Source organism: Staurois parvus, unplaced genomic scaffold, assembly GCF_062004578.1.
Source record: "Staurois parvus isolate SC_StPar_1 unplaced genomic scaffold, SC_StPar_1.0 ptg000297l, whole genome shotgun sequence".
Taxonomy (NCBI): domain Eukaryota; kingdom Metazoa; phylum Chordata; class Amphibia; order Anura; family Ranidae; genus Staurois; species Staurois parvus.
In genome coordinates, this window is record NW_028318093.1 from 3,886,707 (window position 1) to 3,912,678 (window position 25,972).

General features: G+C 39.4%; 1 protein-coding gene across 3 annotated transcripts in view; it reads right to left on the bottom strand.

The window, feature by feature from the left end:
• Positions 1-25,972, bottom strand: part of TRRAP (transformation/transcription domain associated protein) — a 236,450-nt gene that overhangs the window by 36,435 nt on the left and 174,043 nt on the right. For all 3 annotated transcript variants that reach the window (XM_089682734.1, XM_089682733.1, XM_089682735.1), the window contains 4 exons: positions 21,926-22,026; positions 17,798-17,999; positions 13,982-14,146; positions 3,428-3,518 (listed from right to left, as the gene is read on the bottom strand). In XM_089682734.1, the coding sequence (XP_089538860.1) occupies positions 3,428-3,518; positions 13,982-14,146; positions 17,798-17,999; positions 21,926-22,026 (559 nt within the window). The remainder of the gene's footprint in view (positions 1-3,427; positions 3,519-13,981; positions 14,147-17,797; positions 18,000-21,925; positions 22,027-25,972) is intronic.

Sequence of the window (25,972 nt, forward strand, 5' to 3'; positions counted from 1 at the left end):
AGGACTTAATTTTCCATTGCTCTGTTGGAATATCTAGTGGCCTTTAAAGAGAAGTGTATCTCATTCATGCCTTGACAAATGGCTGACATCCTAATCTCGTGTATTAAAAAAAATAAAATATATATATATATATATATATATATATATATATATATATATATATATATATATATATATATATATATATACACACACACACACACACACACACACACACACACACACACACACACACACAATCCCAAAAACGTTGGGACGCTGTGTAAAATCTTCATACAAACAGAATGCGGGGATTTACAAATCTCATAAACCCATATTTTATTCACATTAGAAAATAGAAAACATCAAATGTGTACACTGAAAAAAAATTTACCATTTTAAGAAAAAAATAGGGTAATTCTGAAATTGATGGCAGCAACACAACTCAAAAAAGTTGAGGCAGGGCCATGCCACAGTGTATCATCCCATTTTCTTTTCATAACACTCTGGAAACCTCTGGGAACTGAAGAGACCGGTTACTGGAGTTTTGGGAGAGGAATACTGTCCCAACTCTTGCCTGATATAAGACTGTTCAGCATTCCTGGGTATTCTTGGTCATATTTTTTGTCACAAGATGTGCCAGATATTTTCAATTGTTGAAAGGTCTGGAGTGCAGGCAGGCCAGTTAAGCACCTGGACTCTTTTACTAAGAAGCCTTGCTGTTGTCATAGATGCAGTATGCAGTTTAGCATTGTGTGTCTGAAATATGCAAGGCCTTCCATGAAAAAAGCATTCTCTGGCATCATATGATGCTCAAAAACCAGGATATATCTTTAAACATTGGTGGTGCCTTTCCAGATGTGCAAGCTGCCGATTCCCTTGTGCACAGTAATTTCTCCAGATTCTTAGAATCTTTTGAAGATATTATGCACTTTAGATGATGATATATTTAAAGTCTTTGCAATTTTACCTTGAGGAATATTATTTTGAAATTGTTTGACAATTTTTAGAACCTCTGACTCTAAAAAGGTGCTCTTATTTTACAGTTATGTTAGTGACCTGTTGCCAATCAACCTAATTAGTTCCAAAGTGTTATTTCAGCTCTTCCTTGTTAGCACCACTTACAGTACTTTGCCAGCTTTATGTTGCCCTGTCCCAAATTTTTTGAGATGTGTTGCTATCAACATCAAAACAGCCTTATTTTTTTCTTAAAGTGTTATATTTTCTCAGTTTACACATTTGATACATTTTATATTGTGAACAACATATGGGTTTATGAGATTTGCAAATCATTGCATGTGTTTTTTATATATACAGTTGTGTTCAAAATAATAGCCGTGTATTGAAAAAAGTGAATAAAGCTCAAAATCCTTCTAATAGCTTTTAATTCCATACACACAAATCCATTGGGAACACTACACATTCTATTCCAAATCAAAACACGAAGAAAAATATATCAAATTTGTGTTGTTCCTCTAACAAAATTGAAGAAAAGTGAATATTAGACTGTTCAAAAAAATAGCAGTGTTTGTATTCTTCTTTACAAACTAAAACATTCACTATATAAACTGAAAAATGTTTGAAGATTTTGCTTTCTATTTAATCACTTAATATTTAGTTGTATAAGCACTGTTTCTGAGAACTGCTGCACATCTGTGTTGCATGGAGTCAGCCAACTTCTGGCACCTGTGAACAGGTATTCCAGCCCAAGATGATTAGACTACATTCCACAGTTCTTCTCTATTTCTTGGTTTTGCCTCAGAAACTGCATTTTTGATGTCACCCCACAAGTTTTCTATTGGATTAAGATCCGCGGATTGGGCTGGCCACTCCATAACGTCAATCTTGTTGGTCTGGAACCAAGATGTTGCACGTTTACTGGTGTGTTTGGGGTCGTTGTCTTGTTAGAACACCCATTTCAAGGGCATTTCCTCTTCAGCATAAGGCAGCATGACCTCTTCAAGTATTCTGATGTATTCAAACTGATCCATGATCCCTGGTATGCGATAAATAGGCCCAACACCGTAGTATGAGAAACATCCCCATATCATGATGCTTGCGCAACCATGCTGCACTGTCTTTACAGTGTACTGTGGCTTGAATTCAGTGTTTGGGGGTCGTCTGACAAACTGTCTCCAGCCACTAGACCCAAAAAGAACAATCTTACTTTCATCAGTCCACAAAATTTATCTTTAGGCCAGTCAATGTGCTCTTTGGCAAATTGTAACCTCTTCAGCACGTCTTTTTTTCAACAGTGGGACTTTGCGGGGGCTTCTTGCAGATAGCTTGGCTTCACATAGGTGTCTTCTAATTGTAACACTACTCACAGGTAACTTTAGACCTTATTTGATCTTCCTGGAGCTGATTGTTGGCTGAGTCCTTGCCATTTTGGCTCTTCTTCTATCCATTCGAATGGTAGTTTTTCGCTTTCTTTCACGTCTTTCAGGTTTTGGTTGCCATTTTAAAGCATTTGCAATCATTTTAGCTGAGCAGCCTATCATTTTCTGCACTTCTTTATATGTTTTCCCCTCTCCAATCAACTTTTTAATCAAGGTACGCTGTTCTTCTGAACAATGTATGGAACTACCCATTTTCCTCAGAATTTCAGAGAGAAATGCACTGTAACCAGCATGTACAACTTTTGCTGCCTTCCTTCCTTAAATAAGGGCAATAATTGCCACCTGTTTTTCAAAGAATGAATGACCTCACTAATAGAACTCCACACTGATATTATTTTGAACATGCCCCTTTCAATTAGTGATACAATTACACAGAATCAGCAGCATGCATGTCATGACTGTTGGGTCTGTTGGATTTCTATTACTCTACTACACCTGCTAGTAAATTATTTGCCATGTAGAAATATAATTTCTACCAAAAACAGTGATTGATCAGGTTAGTGATGTCTGACTGCTATTATTTAGAACACAACTATATATACACACACACACCATAGTTTTTAGACTCTAACTTTCACACAGACTAAGTAATTTACAATGTGTTGGGTTATTTTTAACCAAAGAAATGACTGCTATTATTTTGAACACAACCGTGTGTGTATATATATATATATATATATATATATATATATATATATATATATATATATATATACATATACATACACATACATAGAGAGAGAGAGCCGAGGACACTTAAAAGTACAGTATGGGGAGCAACACTGGATTCATGTTTCTCAATGTGCAGAGAAGTACAAGCCAGCATTAAATTGTTTTCTAATGCGAGGTAGACTCTGTGACCATTTTATATCAAACCTGCTCATAAACTGCAGAAGAAAAATGTTTAGTTAGTGGCAAGCCATATTTTCAAGTCTTTTCTCCCTTACGCTGTGTCAGCACACAAAAAGGAACCATGAAATTACTTCCTTCCCTGGTGCAATAAATGTGTAAAAATCAAGAGATTTGATTCTCTTAAGCGTGAGACTCACCACTCTTGTAACGCTCCCTCTGCTCGATCTTCAGTGTTAAATAAAGAGTCCGGATGGGAAAATAGACAGCTTGAGGATAAACTCTTCCAACCTGAGCAAAAAAAAAGAGAACAGACTTTACTGCCATTTCTACTCTGAGTTGAAGGAAATCTTGCCTGGTATGTGCTCCCTACAATAAATGATGATGGCTTCCTCTATGATGATGGCCAGTTTAAGCCACCATACCAGTTTTTAGCAATTCAAAATGAGCTAGACAAAGGGGACATGAGAAAATTACAGCTTACGAAAAACCAAGTTTGTCAAAATTACACAGAAGCATGTTTTGAAGAAAAAAATATTTAAAATATAGCAATCTGCATTACAGAGAGGAAAAAATGCTCTCGTACTGAGCTTGTTGCATATAACTGTTAGCCAATGTCATTTTTCAGCATGGCAAACTGTAATGGTGTCCAGTCTGTCTTCTCAGCACTTTTTCTCAACACCTTTTGCTAAGGGTCAATTAAAGAACATTCCTTCGATCATCTTTCCGTATAAAATCAAGAGGCAGCATAATATGATCAGCACAGCAAGATAGCAGCAACCTGCTGAAGAAAAAACAGCAGGCATAATGACACCAGCAAGTCTATAAATGAGGCCACAATTCCCAGTGTACCCGGTGGTGCACATTGGCAGTGCCCATTAGAGGGTAACCTTACTCCGTATAACTGAATCACCAAAGGCGGAAAATATATTAAGTGTAAAAAGAAACCACTCTTACCACAGTGTCTGCCTACTCAGGGACAAATAAGTTAACAGTAATACAACATTTTGCCTATGAAAAAATATTACATCTCTGTGAAAGATTTAAGCCACACTAATTACAACCTTGGTGAAAGTACTAAATACTGTGGAAAATATCTTTGTTTAACTGGGTTGAAAGGGGTGTTGTGTAATATTTCATCCCTAACAACTATACTTGATTAGTAAATTATACACTAAAGAGTTTTTTTTAAAGGATATTTTCCATTGCTTCGAAGATCTGATCAAATAGATAGGAACCATTCACTGAATCAGTGGGAAAGTAGGAAACAAACATCTTAATACTGTATTTGGGAGATATATTTGCATTTTTAAAAAGGAATCAAACTGAAATATACTAACAATTATTATTTCTCTCTTAGTACTGTAAGAAAAAGTAGTATACCTAATACAGATGAGACTGCAAAGGTATGTCCCCTAAACTAACATTGTTTTCAAGAGCTGGGTAGTCCCCCTAAGAGGTTCTCTTTAAAGGGTATTTTGAACATATTTTATTAAACATATAATTGCAAATGCATCTGGAATCCACACTGCCACAAGACACTTATAAATGTGGTCCATGACTCTAAACAATCTGTCTGAGGTCCCAACTACTGATGTACAGTATATAGCACAGCCAAAAAGAGAGCAGGTTGAACCATTTTCTTTTTAACAGGTATAGCAACACACCAGAAGCGGAGACATCTACAAGGCAGCTAAAGATTATGCAGGTTTACCAGCTTAATCTTAACTGCTCTGCTGAAAGACACTTTAAATATCTCAATAGCCCAAGTTCAGATGACCTACACATAACTATGCAACTCAGAAGAGTAATGCATTTCCCAAGCAAGGCTACATACAGGTTTTCTATTAGAGATAGAGGAGGGTCTGAAAGCAAACAGCTACCACCTGTCTCTAGATTAAAAACAGCTACTATTGTTTTTTGTTTTTTTTTAACTGTAACTAAACCCAAAATTTGAATATATTAGAGAAGAGTTTAAACCAATTATTTTTGTCATCTGTGTCCCATTCAAGAGATTCTTTTGCTTCCTGTATCGCAGACACAACAGGAAAAAGGAAGGAATCTCCCAAACAAGGAAAATCTAATTTTATACAGGTGTTACCCATTGCAAAATTTCACCCCTTTGCCTGTTCTAGTGACATCTCTCACTTTCAGTCCAAATGCTTTGACTTTAAATACATTTTAACAACCAACGTTCTACAAGTAACAATATTTTTGTACTTACCATAAAAATCCATTTTTTTAGCTCATTGAGGGGCATCAGAATTCAGAGACTATTGTGTTTATACTGCCACCTACAGGAAGATTTGGACACTGGCAAACATCAGAACAGTGTCTCCTAGATTGTAAGCTCCAAGGAACAGGGCCCTCCTTTCCCTCTTGTATTGAACTGTATTGTTGCTGTATTGTCTCCCGTTATATTGTAAAGCGCTGAGCAAACTGTTGGCGCTATATAAATCCTGTATAATAATAGCCAGGTATAGCCCCTCCTTCTTTCTAAATGGTAAAGTAGTTTAGGTCACATAACTCGAAACAGAGCTGCTGTCCCTCTATCCTGATACATGATAACTACACTATATAAATAAAATAGGTGATGCTTAGTGAATATAAAACAAGACTTTCTAACTTCTCCAAAATACATAAGCATCAAAGTATTTACAATCCAACAGGTTAACATTAGCACACCATATTTAAACATACTAAATTAGTGCACAAAATGGAATAATAGTGAACAACAACAAACGAACATAGTATGACATGAAAAAATATTTTTTAAAAATCAACAATTCATAATGTCCACAGGAAGACGTTCAGAAAAGTGCTGGTGAACACAAACAAGGTATCCCCTGGTACCAGTGAAATATATCCTGTAGACAGAGACAGGTGTCTGTCACAGCACCGCATGCCTCAGTTGGGTGGAAAGACAGTACCAAGAGCATGCTCACAGAATGCTTGGGGCCGCTGTCCATCAAAGAACTCAAAGAAATGGATTTTTAGGGAATTACAAAAATCTTTTCTTTTCATTTTCTTTCTTGTTCACTGAGGGACACAGAAGTTTAGAGACATCTATAAAAGCAATCTGAGGGGTAGGCGACCACAACAAATCACTAAAAGGCCCGTACGAAAATAAGAGAACTAGGGACTGCCTACAGCTCAAAGAGCTGCCTGAAGAACCTTATACCTGAACCTGGCATCATATAAGGCCTGAACATCCTTCCTGGTGAAACTCAAAGAATGTGTCATCAGAAGACCAGGTTGCATCCTTGCAAATCTGGGAAACAGTATCCCGAAGCCAAAAAGTGCAGGAAGCACTCAAAGATCTAGTAGAGTGCACTGTGACAGGAAATAATGGTACCCAAATTTTAAGACCATAAGCTTTAAGGATGATCTGCCTGAACTATGGAGAAATGGTGGAATGAAGAGCTAGTCCTTCTTTATGGGACTATCAGGGTTGACAAAGATGGTCAGTCTTTCAATGAAAGCTATTTAAAACAAAGCACAACACAAACTGCATCCAAACTATGAATTTAGATCTCCTACTGAGGTTGCTTCCTCCATGCTGGATGGTGGGGAAAAAAAAAGGGTGGCACGCACAACACTTCACCAAACAGAGGTTGTCAGCCACTCAGTGTCAACTCCTTCTGCAGAAAACAGACTTTGTCAATTTTAAATGATGCCCAACAGCCCTAGCAACTAGGGAGCTTCTGGTACTTGGCCAACACGGCTTACTCACAAAGTAAGTCTACAGAGTCAAGAGTCAAACTTGGGGCTGTGCCATGTATGTGAACCTGGAAAATGCTCAGTGGCTAACACAGTACACTCAGGTCGGGAAAGCACCACGATGCAGAGCCCAAAGGTCATTTTCCAGGCTAGCATCACAACCGTGCAGACCAACAGAGGCAGTCTGAACATGGCCTCCGAAGTTAATGTTAAGGAGCAGTAGATCTGGATATATGCATACACAGACCAGCTTGTAGAGAAATCTTGACTTAAGAAAAAAATCTTGAATGAAAAAGAAAAACTAGCAAAGAGTTAAGGCTTTTCTCAGCAAAAAAAGATGTCCATCCTTCTAGGACACTAACGAAAGGCAGAGACATGCTAGGAGTATAGGAGGGGTAATACCAGAGTGGCCACTAGGCAGCATTATAAACCCTACAGTTTCTAAATTTCAGTGTCCCTCAGCAAACAAGGAAGACATGGCAATTTCGCCACATTTGACACAAAACATGCTGTAAGGTACAATTCCACTTTCAGCAATCTTGTCCAGCATAGAAATGCAAGCTCTCTGGTAACAGAGGAGTTAAGGTGCCTTGCTCATATACTGATGAAGTTAAACCACCTTGTGGTGGAATGTTTTATCATAAGCGCTATTCTCCTAACAAGGCTTCATAAAATATGCACAAATCATGTCACTTGTGAGGCAGGACACAGGAATGTAATTTATAACAAGGACAGTGTTTCCATGGCAACCGGTGGCATAATGAAAAGGGCAGGATTCTCACTCAATGTACGGTTTCTCTATTCACTCTAGGGGAAGGGAACAAATCGTCACCATGAAAACAGTAGAATGCCTTTAATGCGAACTGATAATATAAAAATTAACCTTGCACAAGCTCCTGTTTGTTCTATTAAACACAAACAAAAGCTTTAATAGGCAAATAACAGGCTGGCTGGTTAATATGGCATGTACATAGGGCAAGTACATTGAAACAATCACGATCTAAACCATCAATGCTGTGAACGCAGAGGCTGACGCATGCATGGCTTTGGTGTTAGAAGGCTGTTTGAGAGGACAGTTCACATCTCTGTTGTAGCCAACTATAGAATTCTGCATCTTAGTACAAGAAAACTATAATGTAAATAAGGTATAAAAAAATGAAGCATGACTCAAAAGAACATAAGCTAAAGAGGAAATCAGGTTTCACTTAAAGAAAAAATGTTCTGAGTGTAATACATTAATTGTTATTATATAAGGACTTTACCTGCTTATTTATTTCTGTTTGATGACTCAAAGTACGCAAACTAGACAGGCAACTAGCATTTTGAGAAAAATCAACAATGGCCACCCCATAGTTCTTTCATGACAGGCTTCCTCTAAATGTAAAGTATTGTCAAAAGTTGGCTTCACGCCCATGCATTGCAGCACTGAGACAATTGAACAATAGCTGCCAACACACTTGCATAACAGCACATCAGAGCAGGCATAGTGTGCACCGTGGTGCGCATAATGGCCAAACCACTGCAGGTGCTTTGTTTAATGCATTATCTTGCATTGCTAGCCCATTCAAAATTAGTAGACTTCTGTGAAGTGGTTTTAAAGGCTGAAGGTTTTTGACCTTCCTGCATTCTAGGAATGAAGGTAAAAAAACTTCAGTGTGCAGCTCTGCACCCCCTCACCCCCAATACTTACCTGAGTTCAATCCCAATCCAGCATTGTGCACCAGAGCTGAGGCTCTCCCGAGTCTCTCTCTCTCTCTCCTCATTGGCTGAGCCAATGGCAACTGCTGCTGTCAATCACAGCCAGTGAGGTGAGCCATGCTTTACTGTGTCCTATTTTATTATTTATTTTATTTATTTCAGGTACTTGTATAGTGCTGCGTAAATTGTTAGTGCTATACAAGTACCTGAAATAAATAATAAATATTTTTTTAAAAGGAAAAAAAAAGAACCTTTATAACCACTTTAAGTTGAAAGCAAATGTTCAAAAACATTCCGAAGAGAATGGAGGTCTACTGTGCATGCAAGGGAAACTGTAAAAAGAGAACACCAAGCTGGGTGTAAACATTGCAGTTCGTCCCCAGAGGACAAGAACTCAGTAAATATTAAGCTGAGGAGGAGGAGGATATTAACCCAGTGCAAGGAAAAGAGTAGGAAAAAGTAGCAACAGCAGAAAACTGAGGAGGTTCAAAAGTAATGCATTCCAAGTTAGGAGTCGGTGTAAAAGCAATACATATCTAAAAAGCCACCAGAAGCAGGATATGGTCAAGATAAAGCACACGGATGCCTCGAAAACTTCGTGGTCAAAACTAGCACTAATCAAACCATCCAGGCTGATGCGGTAAGGCAACATGGCTGTCTTGTAACCTAGGAAACAAGAGCCTGGTTATAAATTGGTGCCAGCAGAATAAGAAGTGACTGCAAAGGGTGAAACGTGAACTTCTGACAATTAGGTCCATAAAATACTCTGGCAAATTCAGCAACTAATGGTGACCTCAATTCTAATATTAAAAAAAAAAAAGGACTATAAATCACACAGAAGGCCGTAAAATCAAGGTAAGTCAGTAGAATGTGAAAATTCAAGACAGACAGCACTGAAGTCTTTGGATTAACATCAGCCAAGCAACTAGCATTTTCAAAATAAGAGTCCAGAATTGGCAGTCTACAAATTCTCAATAAAGGTTTTAACCACTTCCTGTCCGGACACTTTTACCCCCTTCCTGTCCAGGCCAATTTTCAGCTTTCAGCGCTATCACACTTTGAATGACAATTGCGCGGTCATGCAACACTGTACCCATATGAATTTTTTACCATTTTTTTGAGACAGATAAAACTTTATTTTGGTGGTATTTATTCAGCACTGGGATTTTTATTTTTTTTGCTATGTAAATGAAAATGTCCAAAAATTTTGAAAAAAAGTGTTTTTCTTATAAAATTTTGCAAATAAATAATCTCTCATCATAAATCTTGGCCAAAATGTATTCTGTTATCTTTTTAGCAAAAAAAAAAAAATAAGCCAAATTAGTTTATAACCAAAAATTATAATTTTTAAACATTTTTATTTTATTTTTTTTATATTATTTGTTTTTTTTTTTACATACTGTCACCCTAGCAGTACAGTGTCACCATTTATTTCTTTTACACCCATATAGGATGTAAAAGCAATCATTTCTCTCTCTGTCTGCATTCTTGCGGCCATTGAGAACTACTGACTGATTGGTCACAGCTTGTCACATGACACAAGGCTGTTGTGAATAGCCTTGTACCATGTGACCTCTGTGATCATTCACAGATTTCACACGTAGTCACAAGTGACATCATTGCTTACTACTCTGCATGTGATCACTGATTGGCCAATCAGTGATCACATGATCGGGACTTTGTACAGAGGTCCCGTCTGACGATCGGTGTTCCACTGTGTCAGGAGGACACAGCGGGCACTGAATCGCCGTGCTGTGCACTCCCAGGGAGCGCGCACAAGCAGGGTGCGGGGAGGCCGTTTATAAACGGCCACCCGACCCTGCACTGCCACCGTCCGGCCGTTTATATACAATGGCTGGACGGGAGGTGGTTAAAGTCGAGTCTCTCTCTCTTAAAGTGGTAGTAAATGCTTTTGTTTATCATTTGACATCTTGTTACTACTTTGCATGTGATCACTGATTGGCCAACAGAGGTCCCGTCCGACGATCGGTGTTTCACTGTGTCCGGAGGACACAGCGGGCACTGGATCGCGGTGCTGCGCGCTTCCAGGGAGCGCGCACAGCTAGAAATGGCGGGTGACTTTTGGCCCCTGGAGTGCCACCGTCCTGCCGTTTATAAACAGCAGGAGGACAGCAAGTGGTTAATAACGGACAAGATACATAGGGAATGCATTATCTCCAGTAGGTCAGTAGACCTATAAACGTGCTGTTCCTGCATTTGTAATTAACAAATTTGGTTTGCCTCTTGTATTTATAAACAATCGGAGACACTCACTTTGACCATTCAAAACAAAGTGACATTGCCACTGTAAAAAGGACATCCCTTGGCCTAATTATTGCTCACCACACAAGCTTCTCTTTTGCAGCTTGCTCCACTGCAGCTGGCAAGAATACCCAGCACTTCTGGGTGTAAGGGGAGCTTGTGACCTGTTCGCTTGTAATGGTGCCCAGGCATAGCAGCAGTCACATGACCTGGAGAGGGATGTCACATCTCCCCCAAGTCGCCAACATGGCTCATTTCAGTGCCACCAGCAAGGGAGGAAAGAGCAGTGATAGGAGAGTATATGTTGGTCTGAGAATGCCCTTTGTATAAACACTGTATTTTTGCTCTTCATGGGCAAGAGGACAGTGGGGTTGATTTACTATAGGCAAATAGGCTGTTCACTTTGCAAAGGAAATTTCAGCATGCAAGGGAATTTTCCCCAGAGCTCAATGAATGAGGTGAATCTCTGCTGACTTCCATCATCCAATCATGTACAAACAAAAATGGGTTTTTTTTATGTTCCTTGCAAGTGATTAGCATTCTTTCCAAGATGAGAACACACTACATTCACTCTGGGGAAAATTCCCTTGCAAAGTGCAACTTTCCTTAGAAAATGAACAACCTATTTGCATTTAGTAAATCAACCACAGTGTTTCTTTAAAGTTCTTCTTAGGTTTTTTTTTATTACCTTAATACATTCTTTGCATTACAGTAAAAAAAAACACTTTCTGTGCCACAGGATTCTACCAGCCCCCACTTGCACTTACCTGAGCCCGAACTTGATCCAGCACTGTGTCCGAGAGCAATGTCTCTCTCCCTCCTCACAGGGCAGATTGATAGCAGTGGGAACAATTAACTCCTGCTGCAGTCAATCAAATCCTGTGATGAGGGAGGGAGGGGCCAAGCTGTGCGGTTTGTCTATACACACAGACAGCTCAGGATCAAGTCCGCACATGTGTCACTAGAGGAAGTGGCTTGGTATGGTGGCACATGCAGAAGAGAAGCCAGGAGTGCCAGCAAAGGACCACAGAAGCAGAGGATCAGGGCTTCTCTGGGCAAAACCTATTGCACAGAGCATGTAAGTATGATATGTTAAATATTTTAACCTCTTGACGCAGGCTGCACGCATACATGCAGTGGCTCAGTGGATGGGCTTTAATGCCGAACGGCCGCATATATGCTGCCCTGTTCATAACTATTTACCATGCTGAGAGCACACTCCCTGTACAGTAGCTGGCAGTGATTGGTAAGCTCACGATACATACATGTAATCTGACCTTTCCGATCATATGACAGCTGTGACAGCCAACTACAGTGGTCACATAATCTGAAGGCCACCTCCACCTACCGGCTTTAGAACCCTTAAAGGGCCAGAAGGCATTCAGTGCCAAAGGGTTAAGAATATATAAAATGAAGAAACTTTCAAACATTTGGAAACAGACTTAAGGGCTTGACACCTTTACTTGCCAAAAGGTCAAAATGTAATTTAATGCAGACAGCCCCTTTAACATGTCATCATTAACGACCTAAAACTTTTCACATTAACAAGAATACTGTAAATGTTCTCATTTTGTTTTTATTTTGTTACTTACTGCGCAGATAAACACTAGCGCATTAATGACATTTCAGAAGCTATTTCCTACTTTTTAGTATTCTGCTCAATGCACAGAACAATTATAGTGAAATATGAGGCAATTGCTACTCATTTCCATTTGCCTTTATGAAATAATTAGCCAGGGCACGAGCTCAATAATATGATATACCAACTATTTAAATCTATTTACAGAGTGCTTTTAAACACAGCTTTAACAGTTTAGGTCCTCTGAAATGGAGGCCCCCCTGAAGGAATGCATTCACACTGCTGAGAGATAATCTAAGGCTATCAAAACACAAATATATGGCTTCAAGACACGTGTCATAGGAAAGATCACATGCCAAACAGCACAGTGGTTGTGTTAACATACCCACGCACACAGGGAAATAATTTATTGATAGAAACTTGCAGCTTCTCACCATGCTGAGAAAATTGTTCATTAACAGTAAACTCTACTTTCACTAAAAATGTACTAAACATACAACTGCAGCATAAGTAATTTGATAATAACATTTTTCTTTTGATTTCAAGCTGCAGCCAGGTATGATTTTTTTTAAAACTTTTTTTTAACTGTTAAAACATTGCTTCCTCACAACATAGTGAATACTGGGGGTTTCTGTACAGAACATCTGCAGAAGTCTCATTTTTCCCCAATGTTATTGGCCCTCTCTTATTTAACCAAGACTGATACAAATGCTAATAGGCCCAAGAAAACAACAGAGAACTGTAGACTGCCTGCAGCTCAAAGCACTGCCTGAAGGACTTTACACCAAAAGCTGACATCAGATGGGGTTGTAATGTTCAACTAGAGAACATGTGAAAAACAGACCAGGCTTGCAAATCTGGGAAACAGGTGCTTGATGCCAAAAAGCCCTAAAAGCACTCACAGATATAGTACAGTGCACCTCGACAGAAAAGGAACTTTTCTCAACGTTGTTTAGGTAATATTCTTCAACGATGGTCTGTTTGAATCACCTGGAGATGAAGGAACAAGAAGCTGGTGTACCTCTCTATGGGGACCATGACAAAAAGGGAACCAGTCTGATAGAAATAGCAGCTAAAAGACTGTCACAGCAGGAACCACATCCAGGCAATGGAGCAAAATTTTGTTTGGTGTAATGGAGCAGGATAGAACATCTGAAGAACGTTGTCATGGCCAAGATGGAGGGCAGAAACTCTTAGGCAAGATGGAACGCCCAGGCCTCAACGCTACCTTTTCCCTGGAATGCTGGTAGTGGAAGAGGTTATCCTAGGCTAGCCTACAGTTTTTTTGGTTGCTAGTGTCCAATCCTCCTGTAAGCGGCAGTATAACCTGAAGGTGAAAGACTTCCCATGTCTCTTAATGGATGAGAAAGAAATTGTGTTTTTGTCATATCTACCTGGAATTCAGTTTTAAAGCAGTTTTCCTTCTTTAGGTGTAGCTCTCTTTTCTTTGTTAGTGCTTATATCTATGCTTTGATGTAAGAGCAGCACAGCTTACCTGGCTGATGAGATTTAAAAGGAGTTTTCCTTCTGAGCCAACTAGACAGGTGAGAAGTTGTGGGATCCATGCCAACCACTGGATAGGTGGAACACCAATGCAGTACTTGTCTACGGCATCTGCCAGTGTGTTCTTGTCATCGTCAAAGCTCAGGAGCCAGAGTACCTGGAATCAGAATATATTTCCACTGTTAGACTGAGAAAAATATATATATAAAAAGTAGTAGTGTACCTACACTTAAAAGTGAAGAGTTCTTCAGCCACATGTGCAATGGCTAATACTTTTTGATTAATTGTGGACTGGTGGTAGAATGAACTGCTGCATAGCTAATTAAAGTGGAACTAAAGTCTCTCACAAAAACACTGCTGACAGGGAGGTCTTTATTGCAAATGATGTATATAATTTCTGAATTTAAAGCTGCTCTCCTGACTGCCAGGAAGGTTTCTGTATAATTGACACTGAGCAGCATACTCACACACATCAGTGTACATTCTCAGCATGCCCTTGTTGCTGAAATGAAATAACTACCTTGCACATGCATGGGAGTTACGTCATCCATGGCCAGTCAATCAAGATGGCCATCAACCGCTGAATCTAAAGTGGATCTGAAGTGAAGATATTAGTGCTGACCACAGAAGGTCTAGTTAGATCGTGACTATCATGTTGCTAAGGAAGGGGGGTGTCACTTTGGCAGCTAAACCTGCAATATTGTGCAAATATGCTATGTATAATTGCACATGAAAGCAAAATATCTGAGCACTGGCAATGGAATTTAGGTCCACTTAGGAATATTTGCCCTCCCTGAAATCACCTGCTATGGCATTTTATAACATAGGCACTAAAATCCTGGGACCTGTGTGAAACCACTCCTCCTTGGAATCACGTGACCATTAAGAACAAACTTTATTCTTTTGAACTAGTTTGCATATTCACAGGCCTCCTCAATCAAACCTTTGAGAAAAAAAAATAAAAAGTTATATCAGGTTTGAAAATGAAGCTGGAAGCTTCTGTGCAAATATAGCAGCTCTAGAAGCTGCTGGTGTCAAAAAAAACTATCAACACTGTTCAGACATGAAAAGAACATTGCTACTTTTGTATCTACTCTGTTTCATTCATCTGCACATCAAAAAGATGATCTTCGATCTGCAGATGTCAGTTAAAGCAATAGTTAATGCAGTCAGTTAAAGAATTTTTTTTTTTTTAAATAAAATGTGTCCATTTAACCCCTTAGTTTACTCTAATCAGCCCTAATTAACTTCTTCACCGTCTCCCTTAAAGTGGCTCCAACCCACCTTCAACTTCTATACTAACTACCCTGTGGAAGAACGATGTATATACTAACCTATTCTCAGGCCACTCCAGTCTGCTCACATGATCTGCTCCCAGTGGTGGCTTCAGGGGAGAGTAGGGACAGCCGAAAAAAAGATGCCCCAGACTAAGCCTATGGGTGATACCACCAAGGCATTCCAGCCATTATCACCGCTCTTCCCTGAAGCCTGCCACTGGGGGGATCATGTAACTGGACTGGAGCAGCCTGAGAATAGGTAAGTATATACATCTTCCTTCAACAGGGTAGTTAGTATAGGAGGTAGAAGGGGATGGCAGCAGTTTTAGGCTTATTTAGTTTGATAGAAATGTAAAATTAGAAAAAACACCCTTTTATTTCATTTGTTATACCTTTGCAATGCTTTGTACCCAAATCATAATTTTAGCGTCATTTTAAATAAGACAAATTATAATATAAAACAATAGTAAAAAAAAAATTGCTTTTTCATTTTTTTTTTCCCCTCTAAGGATTGCATTAAAAAAATCATGTTTGCAGACAATACCATGGAAAGAAAGCCTTATTTGTCCTTAAAAACAATATACTGTATGTATTACTTTGTTATCTTAAGTAGGAATAAACAGATCCATAACAAATGTAAAAACTGCATAAAAGGGGTGTACATGGGTGAGAGGGGAAGTAGTTAATCATTAAAAATAACAAACATATATTCCCAAGAAATAAAAGCACCAAAACTCAGGTGTGTTTGTCAATATGTCAAAGTGACTATATTCTATGTCAATACAATCAGGAGATCCAGAGACATATGTAGCTGAAGTTACACACAGCTCCTGATATTTTTCTGTCAAAATTGAGTTCGATTCTGCCTTATCCAACTTTCTTAGCTCCTCAATTAGTCAACATAGAAGAAATGAAGAGGAGATTGTGGGGTTTGGAGTGACACAGTCAGTCAATGTAAAAGTGCCCCCAAGTCAAACAGGCCGTCAGTATATATAAATAAGGTGAACCTGTGATTGGTCCTAATACGATATGCAAAGATTATGAATTAATAAAATGTTAACATACACAATCTGCTGCTGCTATGTCCTCATATAATCACAACACATATAACAATATCAAATATAACTAGCAAGGCAGCGCTGCAGATATCACAATAATTAAAACTGAAACAGCCCAAATCAGATGCTGAAATCTCACAGATCTTCTAATAGGATTCTCCCAAATAAATATAAGGAATAGAATTCTCATATCATTGTTGAAAAATGCAATCTTCATAAAGTTTTTCAGTGATCAGATAGAAAAAGAAACTTCATGAACTGATATAGAGAAAGTCCCATCCGTCTGTGTGCTCAAAATATCAGTAAATAAAATCACCACTAGTGAGAAACCATCACCTCCAGCCTCTCACCTGATGAATAGACCTGCTGAACTTCGGTGTAATCACGCCTTTAATCCTATTATTTCCTGGGTTATGGGAATAATCTTCCTCTACGGATTCTCCAGATAGCCAATATTAAAGGATCATCGATTTACATGGAAAACAAATGCTGATATAGTGTGTACCTATATGTATACTTTTTTAAAAAGAAGAATTAAAATAGTACAAGTAAAGTGCACTATTCTGGTGCACTACAGGTACCAGCATTATCAAAACAAATCCATATGACTGCAGTGGCTGGTGGAGACTCCACAAGTAGGGTCCGCGTCCACCCTCCCTTCTTTACACCTGGTGTTCTCCTGTGTGTGCAATCTGTGTGGTCCCGGTCAATGGGGAAGTGGTATACCGGTATAGCGTGTCACTCACCCCACATAGCTCTCTTATGCGTTACGTCTGTGTGGCTTCGTCAGAGGGTACACAGAAAAAAAAAAAAGTAGTGACAGAAAGTAATGTAAATCGATATTCTGTTAATATTGGCTATCTGGAGGATCCATAGAGGAAGATTATTCCCATAACCCAGGGATAATAGTGTTAAAGGCGTGATTAGACCGACGTTCAGTAGGTCTTTTCATCAGGCGAGAGGCTGGAGGTGATGGTTTCTCTCTAGTGTTGATTTTATTTACTGATATTTTGAGCACACGGACAGAAGGGACTTTCTCTATATCAGTTCATGAAGATTCTTATTCTGATCATTGAAAAACTTTATGAAAATTGCATTTTTCAATAATTATATGAGAATTGTATTCCTTATATTTATTTGGGAGAATCCTATTAAAGATCTGTGAGGCCGTCAGTATTAAGTATCCACAAGTTACAATGTGGATCAGTGTTAAAGTGCTCTCAGTTAAAATGGTGGTGTGTATAAAAGTGCCGCAAATTACACTTCAAGCCCCATATTGCACTGTGGGTTTTGTGCACCACATATTATAGCCATGTATTTTGCCAGACAGGGGTCCAAGTTGCAGTTTGCATATATTCAAACAGGTCTCGTTGTTTACAGTTTCCATACTCTTGTGGCGTTTTCCTACAATCTCAACGTGGTCTTATTTATTTAAAAAAAAAATGCCCTTTTAACTTGGACATGAACACATACCTTTGCCAAATACTTCCTGGACTTGCTTTCATTTTGATGGCGACATGCATGGAGGTAGCATGTAATAGCGGACACACCCAGATGCAGCTGGCGTTCCTTCACGAAAATGTTCTCTAGATAGTCACCCCACATGGCCCATGCTTTGACCAGCACATCATGCATCTGCACCGCAGCAGAGAAAGCCTTGTTTGCATCTTCAGACCTTATAAGAGACGAGCACATTTCCCATCATAGTTAGAATAAAGTGATAAAACCTACCAGATATTACCATTAAAATAAGCCCCCCAACACAAGTCAGTAGGAGGCATACAGGCTCATTTAAACATCATTACAATGCTGCATTACGAATTTGCTTCCAGCTATATCAGGGGGCCAAGAGTACTAAGACATGTTTTAATGTTCATCATACTCTGCATTTATAACTGATTAATTGGACCATTACTGGCTCATTTATGTATCCTGACTAATTACTTCCACAAATATGTATTTGCATATTTATTCTCTAAATTGAGAATTATTACAAAAAACACTGTGGTAAACAAACACAATGGTAGCTATACAGAGGTTCTGTAAAGTGTTCCTAAACCCAGGACCCTGCATTCACTATATCTGGAAACTTAGAAAAGTCCATGGCGTCCAAAAAGCGTCCCTTTACGTCAAAAGCGGTTTTAGACCAGCTAGAGAACAGTGATAGTAAATCAGAACCACTTGCAGAATTGAGTGATAATGATTCATGGGGAAATTCGTCATCAGACACTGAAAACGATTTTGCAACTTTGCTCAGCAATGTGCAAAGTTTCCTCTGTATTTCAAATTTCAGTGTTTTTGGTTTGATTACATTATTGAATTAAATTTATTATTATATTATTATTTTTTAGGATTATTTGTTAAATTATAATTTCGTGTTTCAAATTTTATCCTACCCGGGATGTTTACTAGACTCTTGTTCGTACAGATTTCAGTGAGTTATTCCTAAAAATTACAGCGTACAATAAAAAAACTACATATTTCCATGCAAAAAAAATGGTACCGCTTTCAGCACAAAATCGGAAATAATCATACCGCCGAGGAGGTTAAGCATCAATAGAGTGACAGCTGAGGTCCACCATTTATTCCAGAGTTTCTCAACCAGGGTTCCTCAAGAGGTTGCTAAGGTTCCTTGAGCAATTTTTGCCACTCAGATAAGTTTTTACTGACACCAATTATCTTTTTAGCTATCTGTAAAGGGGTAATTCTCCCAAATGACCACAAGCATAGGGAGCATTCTTCCCACAGACCATCATACTAATGAATCAAAAGTTGTAGATATAATAATTTTTAGCAGGGGTTCCCAGAGTATAGAAAGTTATTTCAAGGATTCCTGTATTGAAAAGGTTGAGAAAGGCAAGTATATTTGATGGAAAGAGGTTAAACACCATATTACACAACGAAAAACTATCTTCACCTCTTCCCCCTTTGCTGCTACCAGTACTTAAGAAAGCATGATGCATAAGCTAATAACTTTAGCTGACAGCAAGTCTATTAAAAAGCTAATTAGCCTTAATATAGCAGAACCAATTTCTTTCCTTGCTTTAGAGAAGGGGAAATTAGAGAAGGAAGGAAGAAAAAACACCTTACTCTCTCATGAACTGGGAAGTTCAGCAGTGCTATTACTGAGGGAGCAGGCTGATAAATGAGTCACTTTATCAACACTTTCTCTTTCTAACCAGATTTGTCACAAAGCCTTCCCTTTCTTTGTCCTCGCCTGAGCGATCTATCACACTGACACCTCTGATGACTTTCTTCATACTTGTGCTATCACCTTGTTCACAAACTAGGAGGTAAAGAAAAATGGGCGGCCACAGCTGACCTTTACAGGACTGTCGTGTGCAGTCTTTCTTCAGAATGCATGCTCAGATTAAAAGCATACTTTACTAAAATTCAAACACCTCTATGTTGCTCATCCTGGCCCTTTTTTAGCAAAGCCGGTCACCATGCTGAGGTCTGCATAAAGAATATGAACGCTTTTAACATATATTCACTTTTTAAGTGACACTATTCTCTTATTTTGTCACAATCTGGATAAGGGAAGGATTGGACCCCCAGTAAATCTATACTGCTGTCCATGATCTCAATGAGCACATTGCCCCTTATTCTGGATTTGTGTGGTGAGTCAATCATCCCAGATCCCTTCTCAGGAATGCATACTCCATATATTCCCAAAGAGAATCAACTTTTTTCTTTAAGTAGCATTGTTAATAAATGATTTTTTTTTTTCTAAACAACTTTACCAAAGTTCATTAGCATTTAGAAATAGGGACACATCCAGAACAAGTTAAATAAACCTAGGACTGGACCTGGAAATAAAGTAGTTTGGCCCGTTATCTTCTGGTTTGCAAAAACAAGAAGCAGATACAGCTAAAGGGATGCTAACAATGCCTTGCCCTCATACATTAAATAATGTAATTCTGCTGCTGAAATAAAGTAAAGTTGCCAATAATACAATTATCTTGTTGAATTTAAGACTAAGACCCAGCAAGGCCTATATCCAATCCCTGCCCAAATTATGCCACCTCAACCCCCGCTGATGATACCAATGATACCACAAAACTCCTAATTCACTCCCTGGTTATCTCTCATCCCGACTACTGCAACTTCCTTCTCATTAGCTCACCTTTACATAGGCTACCCCCCCTCCAGTCCATCATGAATGCTGCTGCCAGGCTTATCCACCTTACCAACCCCTCTCTGCCAATCCCTCCACTGGCTTCCACTCGCCCAATGAATAAAATTCAAAATACTAACAAGAACTTACAAGCCCCCAGCTACATCACCAACCTGGTCTCAAAATGTCAACCAAATCACTCTCCTTGATCCTCCCAAAACCTTCTGCTCTCTAGTTCCCATGTCACCTCCTCCCATGCTCACCTCCAGGACTTCTCCCATCCTATGGAACTCCCTACCCCAATCTGTCCGGCTATTTTCTAATCTATCCATCTTTAGATGATCCCTAAAAACCTCTCTTTTTAAAGAAGCCTGTCCTGCTTCTAACTAGTAAACTGCCTTTTATTTCCTCCATCAGCTTATCTCCCACAGCTGTTAACTTTTGCATCACTCAACCCTTCCTTTAAGATTGTAAGCTCTAACAAGCAGGGCCCTCTAGTTCCTCTTGTACCAAATTGTATTGTAACTGTAATATCTGCCTTCATTTTGTAAAGCACTGCGCAAACTGTTGGTGCTATATAAATTCTGCATAATAATAATCAAATTTAAAGGTTTTACAAAAAATAATAAATGCACATTTTTGCAGGTAAAAAAAAAAAGTGCATTTATTATTTCTTTTTTCAGAAGCCTGCAGAGCATTGCACCCATCAGTGCCCTTGCAGTTCGCTGAGAACTATAAGCCATTTGCCACAGTGGAACATGGTACTTGTAGTTCATTCATTCACATATTCCTGTGAATAAATTAAGCGGCTGTGTGATCAGAGCCCTGTACTGTTATTGAAATCTGACAGCAGGTGCAGGGTGAGGATCCCTGGCTCGCTGTCACAGAGAAGGGGGGTGTGTGGGTGGGAGGTTGCTGAACATGTTACATTTTACACTCTAAATGCAGATATGACATGAAATATGTTCAGAAAGGTAAAAACATTTTCATTAATGCAAATATATCACAACCTTTGGTGGTTCAAACTGAGCCTCTGCTGTAATCTGTATAGGCAAAAATGGCCTTCAATGGCAACTGCATGTAAAAATGATGAGTAGAATTGAAGATAGCTGAATTCCCCTGCAAATTCTGTAAAATGTTCAGTTAGCTATCTCACCTTCCACACCTCCATTTTGGTCAGTCAGGTTGGCCAATCCCATTCAGGATCAATAAGAAAGGTTGGATGTAGAGAGGCGGCCAGCTAAAGCTGGAATTTGAAATGGAAAGCCAAGACTTGTAATCAATTGTTAAAAAAATGTAAATAATTTCAGCTACCTATAACTCTGGACTAACTCATCGTTATGACATGTGGCTTCCAATGCAGGTAACCTCTACTTGTGAATTTTTTCATCATGTGCTCAGTTTTAATTGCCCAGAAGTATTCCCAGATTGGGAATAGTTCCCTTTAAGAAGATCTTCCATTTAGCAATCTGTTGTAAACATACTTGTTAATCTGAGCCAAAAACATTCCCTTCAATGCGTAGAACTCAGCAGTCATCTCCTTTGTAAAGTATTTCAAGTTGGTTGATTCAATCACCTCCAGACCCTGTAAGGTAAAAAGAAAAATACATTTAATATTGAGTGAAAAGTTCCATTTCAAAATATCAAAAGGGCCAAGAAAACTGTTGCACAAATTAAAGACCTTGGCACAATCAATAGTTAAAGGATAAATAAACCCAAGAACAAAAATGTGATACATTGTAGCTGCATTAGTTTTCATTTGTCAGGCAAAGTAGGAACATTTTCAGCAAGCGCAAAAAATAGACACTGGACTTGCCAATAATGCATTGTGTTTGTCATTGTGAGCTACACTGAAGATAAAAAAATTTGGATTTTTGTACTCGCTGCAAAATCCTTTTCTTGGAGTTCATTGAGGGACACAGGAGATCTTTAACCTTCAGGTAATACCGTTGCCTACAGGAGAATTGGACAATGGCAAACATAAAAACGGTGGGGCGCCCAAGAATAATGCCTCGTACCAGCATGCCTCAGTTTTGCAACAAAGCAGTACTCAGAGCAAGATCATAAACACAGGAGGGAGTGGGAACTATGTCCCTCAATGGATTTTATGGTGATAACAAAAATACTATTTAGTATCTCATACACTGAAGAAAACAGAAGGTCTTAGAGTGTTCGGACATCCAAAAGCAGTCCAACTGAGGAGTGAGCAACATAGCAGAAAAAAATGGGGCTGAAAAGATGAGGCTGGTAGAACTTGGAGAACAAGTAGCAGCCTTGCAAAACCAGTTGCATGATGCTGAAAAGTCCAAGAAGCATTCACAGACATTGTAAAATGGAAAGGCAGGACCGCAATCTTTGAGACCATAAGCTTGGATGATGATCTGCCTGAGCAAACTAGAAATGGTAGAACTAGAAGCCGATGCACCCTTAAGACTTGTATACACTTGGGGCTGCAAGTTTTTTGTTTTTTTTTTACTGCAGTTGGACAGAGGGTGTACACATCCCACTGCATATATTATACCCCAACATTGTCAGGCAGTAACGCTGAACGCAATCCACTCAAATGAATGAAGCTGAGCTGCACCCGCTCTGCAACTGAGTGTAATAGATATGGTTGAAGCATGGCGATGCTGCATTTACAGGGTTAGAATTGATGGAGGAGAGAACATATCACCTCCTCATGGCCTGTCAAATTCCTCTGAAAAGTGATCCAGCATCGGATTGATTATCAGAGGGGTGGCAAGGTCAGCCGCACATCTAAAGTTAGCGTTATGGCAAGAATACAAAAGGCAAAAGACAGTCTTGCTGAAAGGATAGAATCTCACAGCCTGAACACCAAAGCACAAATATCCTTTTGATGAACTGGAGTCAGAGGGAGGAACAGATGTACAATGTACTGGTTTGGAGAAACCGCCATAGGCAAGGAGGATTGTCCCAATGCAAAAAAAGAAAGGGTTCTTTGCAGGATAAGACCGCCAGTTCACACACTCATTTCCCAGAAGTGATGGCTACAAGAAATATCTCTTGATGGGTGAAAGTAGAGAAAGGAATATGTCTAATGGGTTTCAAACAGTGGTTTCTGAAGTGCAGAGAGACCCCTGATTTAGAACTCGGAGAGTAACAGTAGAATGAATGGGGGAACTGCATGGAAAATCCCATGTACAAAAGTCTTGAACAAACAGCAAGATGCCAACAGTCTCTAAAACAGAATAGAAAGGGCAGAAACCAGAACCTTGATGGTGTGGAGAGCCAAATGCTGTTCTTGACCCAGCTGCAGGTTCATCGCACAGAGAAACTCCTGGGGTGGAACCTCTGAGACTCATATCAGGTAAAGTAAGCCTTCTATGTTAAATGATAACCCTTGCAAGATATAAACTTTCTACAGTTGAGCATCATAAGAATCAGAGGCCTAGAAATGCCTGTCCCTCAAAACAGTGCCTTCAACAGTCATGCTGTTAAAGTCAGCGACTGTGAAGTAGAATGACAAACCGATTCTTGGGACAGAAGATCTTGATGATCTGGCACAACCCATAGAGTTTTACCATGCTGGCGTATCACATGCACCTGGCCAGCCTTGAGCAATGAGGATCCATCTTGATCTTGAGAAGCAGGTGAGGAAGACGTTTCATGTAAAAAAAGACATACATCAGGGTGTACTGATCCCACAGAGTCACCACAGGATAACTGTTTAGGTAACTGATCCCTGTATCTTGAGACAAACGTGTCCAATTTGTGTGGAACCTGGAGGCCAGGAGGTCCAGATCTGGCATTTTACATCTACAACACAGTTCCTGAAACACCTTCGGGTATAGGGAGCACTTCCCCAGGTCTAGCTGCTGCCAGCTCCAAAACTCTGCTTGCCAGTTGCAATACCTAGGATGTACAGGTCTGATAAGGCCGGAACATGAAGTTTTGCCTGGACAGGACACAATCTACGACTCAGAACATGGTTGCTCATTGATGACTGATGTACGCCACCACCTTTGCATTGTCTGACTGAATCCAGTTTTGAAGGATGGTGTTTTTCATGAGTATCCCTGAGCCACAAGGGCAGAGACAGCCTGTTCCTCGTGACTGATGCAGAGTTCCGTCCAGAGACTAGATTGACTAGTTCAAGGATACCAGAATGTTGCCTTGCAAGGATCTGGAGTACAACTGGGCAAATGGAACTGCCACAAAAAAGTATCAATCCTAGGACACTCATACAAAAGCAGAGCGTCTTTGATTTGATGGTTCAAATCCAGGACCAGAGTGTCTGAAGTTTCTCCTGTGGATAGATCACTCTGGCCTTAGTGGTGTCAAGGACTAGACACAGATACTCTAAATGATGAGTTTGTTCCAGCGATGATTTATGAAAGCTAAGAATACATAGGAATTTCTGCAACGCCTGGAAGGAAAACATCACATTGTGACTGAGACTGAGTTTGTTCTCTGAACAGAAAGGTATCCCACAATGGGGATGCCACAAGAGCACATCAGGATTAGCACTGAAGCCAACACCATGGTGAATACCTGAGGTCCATACAAGAGGCCGAAGGGCGGAGACACAAACTGGTAATGCAAGGGGCCCAGAGCAAAGCATAAGAATCACTGAGTCACTGGAAAGATAAGGGCGTGTAGGTAAGCATCTTATGTCCACAGAAGCTAGAAAGTCTCCCTGGGGATAGGAAAAAAACAACAATCTGGTACATTTCATGAAGAATATGGACTCAAAAGAAGATGTTCAGAGTTTTGAGACCCAGAATGAGACATATGTTCCCTTGGCACTTGGGAATAGAAAACCAATTAAAGTAAAATCTCTGAAAATATTCTGCTACATAAAGTGGGTCAACGGTACCTTGATCCAGAAAAACCTAGGCAGGTGCTTTACTCTGAAACAAGGATGGAAGTGAGAGAGAAGGGGCATGAAGGGAAAAGTATGAGAGAGAAATGAAAAAGTGAAGTTTCAATGTTTTAAAGCGATATTTAGTAAGGTTAATTGTGGCTAAACAAAACTTTTAAAAATATACATTTTGCCTTGAATGCCTCATGACAAGATGTAGTCCCTTTCTCATATGTACCATTCCTTTTCCTGTAGCTTCTTAGTTGCATATCTGATTTAAGAGAGCTAAAGCCTTCATCACCTACTCTGTATCTGATGATAGCTATTCTCAAGATCTTTCTGAGCACTGTAATGACAACTGGTGATGTAATTACTGTGGTGTTTTAAGAGAAAACAGTACCCAGGGACATGCAGTGCAAGAACCTTCTGGCTCCAACTTCATTCACTTTGTGGATCTGCATTTCTTCCACCTTTCCTGCTGCATACAGATGCCTACTAACCTCCCGTGCTGCTGCCGTTTGCACATACACATGACATTTTCTGGTTTCCACTCTAGGTCTTCTTTAAGGTAAGGAAATGGGAAGACCTTATAATTATGTAGTGGTATCCATTTCCCCTTCTTATAATAAATGAATGATAAAGGAAGAAAACACTCTGGGATTTACTGTCACTCCTAGACTTATTATTAAACCGTTTTGGGCTTAGGCAT